The sequence below is a fragment of the Telmatherina bonti genome (genome assembly GCF_933228915.1).
Source record: "Telmatherina bonti genome assembly, chromosome: 4".
Lineage (NCBI taxonomy): Eukaryota > Metazoa > Chordata > Actinopteri > Atheriniformes > Telmatherinidae > Telmatherina > Telmatherina bonti.
In genome coordinates this window covers 32,459,617-32,465,001 of record NC_136622.1, presented here as the reverse complement: position 1 = coordinate 32,465,001, position 5,385 = coordinate 32,459,617, and the positions used below count along the sequence as shown (strand labels likewise).

At 35.2% G+C, this 5,385-nt stretch overlaps 1 protein-coding gene across 2 annotated transcripts in view; it reads left to right on the top strand.

The window, feature by feature from the left end:
• Positions 1 to 590: 590 nt before the first annotated feature.
• Positions 591 to 5,385, top strand: part of letmd1 (LETM1 domain containing 1) — a 10,217-nt gene continuing 5,422 nt past the window's right edge. Inside the window, exons 1-5 of one of the 2 annotated variants that reach the window (XM_079239113.1) lie at positions 591 to 731; positions 998 to 1,152; positions 2,667 to 2,782; positions 3,331 to 3,413; positions 3,516 to 3,702. In XM_079239113.1, the coding sequence (XP_079095239.1) occupies positions 616 to 731; positions 998 to 1,152; positions 2,667 to 2,782; positions 3,331 to 3,413; positions 3,516 to 3,702 (657 nt within the window). In that variant the 5' untranslated portion in view covers positions 591 to 615. Of the gene's footprint in view, positions 732 to 997; positions 1,153 to 2,657; positions 2,783 to 3,330; positions 3,414 to 3,515; positions 3,703 to 5,385 lie in introns of both variants that reach the window. The other variant, XM_079239112.1, reaches the window with a different exon arrangement.

Here is a 5,385-nt window from a genome sequence, read left to right as displayed (position 1 = left end):
CCAATTTATGGGGTTCCGTTTGTGTAAAAAAAAAAGTATATGTAATATGTGTACATGTTGTTAGTTTATGTTGTTCCAATGTGTCTTTGGTAGGTGTCTGTGGCCTAATGTTTTTGACAAGTGTTCTTGCTTTTAGTCTATGTCAATATTGCGTATGTATTTCTTGCATATGTACATGTTGTACATGTATCTATTGCACATATAAATGCTAGATAATGTAAATGTACATGTATATTGTTGCATTTGTGTTTGCTGCTTATGTAGACTTCGTATTTCGCCGCACGTCTTTGCCAAATTTATCATTTGCATTTAGTAGATTACTCACTGTGTTAGTATTATTTATTAACCAATTATGTAGAAAAGTGTTTTGTTTGTGTGTAATATATACGCGTTGTTCCACAGAAAACAGTTTTGTGGGGAAACTACATTGACTCTGCAGCAAGACTCGAAAGCGGAGACCCATCCAATATGGCGGCGACGCTGGTTCACTGGTTCACTAACCAGCGTACAACGAGGCGTCTCTGTATACATGATGTCTATGTATAGATGATGTCTATGTATACCATGTCTATGCGCATATGAGCGTCATGACGGTAACGACGCAGGGTAACAAACATGGCGATGTCCTGTTCCAGACTGTGCAGCCAGTTGTCTCTGATCCGACTGTGCGGTCTCGGTACCAGCAGGATATCTTATGGCTTTTATTTGCCCAACATATCTCATCAGTCCAGGTAAACTTTGGGAGTTTATACTGTCTCAATTTCTCACTTATTCTATCTGCATTTGTTAAACCAATGCTAAGCTTGCTATTTACCTGATTAACTCATCAACAAAAACATTTTTTTTTTGTTTGATTTTACTAACAATTGTATTTAAAATGACATTTTTATTGTTTCATGTCTAAACAAATACTTTTAAGTCTTTATATATATTACAAACTTCCCAATGCTCATTAATAGGATTATAATTAATTTAATGTAACATTTGTATGTCCCAGACATGTCCTGTATAGACACTACACTTCCTCCAAAGTTAGACGAGGTCTTGGACGATATGTTGCCTCCAGGCTCCAGTGGGCAAATACCAAATATGAGAGTTTCCTCAAGAGGCGATTTCCACGATTTTTCCAGCTATATCACACCTTTATAGAAGGTAAGCTCAGTGTTTCCACACAGGCAGCTTTAAACTCGGCTGGTGATGTATTCAGTGTTGACTTTATGTGGTCAGCGTGTTTTGAAATGTCCTGTCTAAACTTTGAACATCATGTCCTTATTTTGAGAACCCTGGAAAACTGGAACACATTGAGTACCCAGTACTGAAAATGAAGATATATGACATACCCTGTCCAGGTTTCTGAAGAATGAAGTTGATGAGATGATAAATAATTCAAGAGAAAATGTAACATTTATATACAGATTTTTCCAGTTTTATGTACTATAGCTGACAGGAAGACATTGTATTGTAGTTTTTAGGGCATGTTTGTCAGCTACAGTTGTGCTCATTCATCCCCTTTCATTAAAGAAAAGGCTGAATTTACAACAGTCACTCAAATAACTGGAGACTTAAAAAAGGAACAATAAATAAAAATTTGCAAAAATATAATTTAGTAATATAAGACACTGTTTTTTTCATTTAATTGAATTGAAGAAAGGAAAAAAACAACAAACAAAAACAAATGGGTCCTGGACAAATTAGAGCACTTTTCTGTTGAACAGTGGGACAAAATACCTGTCAACAGGTGCAGAAGTCTGACTGAGAGGAACAGAAAACACCTGACTGGAGTGGAAACATTAAAGGATTGTTCAACAATATATTAGTTTATGAGTGATGTAATATGTAATAAATTATCTTATTTATTTGCTTTTTTTAAAAAAAAAAAAAAAAAAAAAAAAATATATATATATATATATATATATATATATATATATATATATATATATATTCTATTGAACCAGAATTAGAAAATAATGTAATGATTTTCATAAAATTTTTACAGGCAGCTGTTTTTTTTTTCTTCTTTAATGAAAGGGTATGAATAAATATGAGCACAACTGTAGCTGTACAAGGAATGCTGCACGGTCAAATAAAAGTAGTGTTTCCACCATAGTCATTCAAAACTGACTTCTGCAGCATTCGCCACCTGCAACTTACAACCACAAATATTATAAAGCTTTTTTAATAGTTCACCAAGTGGTGCTGGAAATCTGTTTGTTGATCTTAATTACACAACATGTGCATGACTGCCCAGAAATTTGTTTCTTTTTTTTTTTTTTTTCCAAGTTACTTTTGTTTTTTTTTTGTATGTTTTATTTTATTGTATTGGACATATCGAAATAAAACTTTCCAACCAATCTAACCAAAGGCTTTCAAACATGAAATAAAATATAAATTCCAATTTCTTGGAAAAGAAATTGGTAAGAAATAAAATTTGTTAATGTGTCCTAACTGCAGTTGGTTTATTTTTCATCTCAACAATAAAAAAAAAAAAAATATATATATATATATATATATATATATATATATATATATATATATATATATATATAATATTTGGCTTAGAAAGAGGCCCAGTGATTGATACATGAGGGTGTGTGTGTGTGTGAAAGAAAAGGTTAACATAAAGCAGTGGAGTACACCTCAGGGATTGTATCATTGAGTCATTACAGGATTCAAGCTGCTGTTCCAAGACGCCAAAGAAGTGCAGAGGATAAAAGTAAAAATGAGGTCTACTGGGGTAAAGCAGCAGGATTTGCCCTACAGAGAAATGGAGAAACTCAGACAGGTGTGTGGGGTTTTTTTTCTGTGAATCTCTCCACACTTTAAAATGCATTCATTCCACTATGTTTAATTTATAATAGAAATAAGAGATTCTGACTTTTTGCAGCAATAATACATGAACCAGTTTCAGCAGCTGAGGATCGGACACGCCGCAAAAACTCAGCCTTAAAAAACAGGGGGAAAAAATATACAAAAATTAGGTAAATGTTGCTTAAAATAAGATAAATTATCTGCCAACAGAACAAGAAAATTTGGCTTGTCAAGACTTCCCAAAACAAGTAAAAATACTCTTAAAACAAGAGGAATTCTCCGGCATAAAAACTAAGAATTATCTTACCTTTAAAAAAATAAACATGTGTACTCAATTTAAGATTTTTAATCTTACTTAGACTTCAGTTTTTGCAGTGCAGCCATGTCACCTAATGCAATGTTAGCATTACATCCAGTGATGTTTTCTGCGTGTGTTATATTATTATTTTGTATGCCGTCATAGCTCTATTGAGCATTTTGATAATAATGATCTCATGGCATCACTTTCTTGACATGTTTCAGGTTCGTAGAGACTTAATTAAGGCCATCCCGCTGGTGATGATATCTATTCCTCCCTTTGCCAACTACTTGGTTTTTGTCTTGATGTGAGTTCATTTTTCTATTCTTATATTTGAGTTCATTTTTTTCTGTAAAGATTCCTGTCACTCACTTTTTCACACTAATCAGTTGTGCTTTTCTGCCACCAGGTACTTTTTCCCCCGTCAGCTCCTGATCCCTCACTTTTGGACTCCCAAGCAGCAGGTGGAGTTTCGCGGAGTGTATCACAACCTCAGGGCCCAACACCATTTGCCAGTGCTCAAAGGGGTTGTGTATGCGAGCCACCAGGACAAAAACAATCACCTGCAGAGCTGCCTTAAAGACCTGAGTGCTAAAGTAAGTGAATATATGAGAAGTTCTGGATTGTACCACTTTGTTTTGTTTTGTTTTTTTATCTGTTTGTGTCTTTGCTTGAAACACTAACGAACCACAACCTTAAATCCATTTCTACCAATAATGTGAAGGTCCCCGTCTTGCTTTAAAAATAGCTGTGCCTGCCGTGGCATGTTTATGGGCTCTCTGGCATCAGAATTCTTCGGGCCCCGTCTGTGCTTCACGCATGCCTCGATGAATCTCAAAGATACTCCGTCAGACAGGCTGGACAACAACTTAGGCTCATGTTCCTCGTCTCTCTACGGCTTGGAAAAAGCTCAAGTGTAGCTTGTGACTCCACAAGCTACACAGTTAGGGCAAAATTTCTATTTAACCCTCAAAGCTCTGCTAGATCGCCAGTTTCCCAAGCAGTATTGCTTGAATTGTGGACAGTTTCTCAGAGATAGTGGTGTGAAAGTCAGTGAGGTAAATAGTGATGAATAGGTTACATTTTAGGTGATCTACAGCAGTTTTCCATGTATTTATATTCTCTCCAGGAGGTTTACAATCCAACTGCAAAAATACAGGTTTATTCAGACTATATGGGAACCCCCCCCCCAATAAGTGATTCGTGATAACACAATCAGTCATCACATTTTTCTATTTAAAAATAAAAAAAAAAATAGAAAAAATTGTTTGCCAAAACAAAAGAGGCATGGATCTTTCAAGGTGATTGATTATAAAATATTAAAAAGTTCATATTAAATCCATAATATTGTATACATTTCTCTCAGGTTGTAGCCGTGTCCGTTAATAGGTCTCTTATCGAATAAGGACAATTATTGGATTGAAACATAGCCGCTGCCAAGAGCAGCTGGAAAGAATTATAAAATCAGCTAAAGTTGTTTTAGGAATTGTATTAATGTGAAATTATAAACTGAACTTAAGTAAAAAGTAACACATCAACATTATTTATCTATTTGGAACAGTTTATCTGCAGACCAGCTCTGATTTGTTTGTTCCACCCATGTGCTTAAAAGGTGCGGTCTCGCTGAACAAGTTGTCGGCTCATGGCGTTGGTTCACCTGTTTAAAATGGAGTGAAAACTCCTCCCTGCCAGGTCACCCGATGGACCCACTCTCTGTCAAACTTTCCACCAATCAGAGAACTTAAATTGATGATGATCTCCAGTCAAGAGCAACCAAAGATCAACAAGTGATCAGAAAGCTGTATGTCTGTCTGAAAAGAACAAATACAACGGTCCTTTATGGCTGGAGTAAAGCCAAGAAGATGTGTTTGACACATGATGGCGCCAAAAACAAGCTGAGTTGGGGGTAGTGTTGTTAGGATGGCAAGAAAATGGCAAAGAAAAAAAAAAAAAAATTGTGGATGAAAAATTGTAAATATTTCAATACTTCTTGTGTTTGTTTAAATTGCAATATTTTTCTCCTGAAAACCAAGAGTTTAGAAAATGATATGCAGATGGAATAAGGCTATGTCACTGTTGGTCTGTGCGTCATTTCTATATCCATATATATTCATATATATTCTAATCTGTTCTATTCTACAGTCCTTTAGCAGACGCTTTTATCCAAAGCGACACAACGCTTTTATCCAAAGCGACACAACACAAGAAAGAAATCAAGCAGTAGAGGACATCGTAGGGAGGTGCTAGTGGACTACATATACACTATACTTATATATATA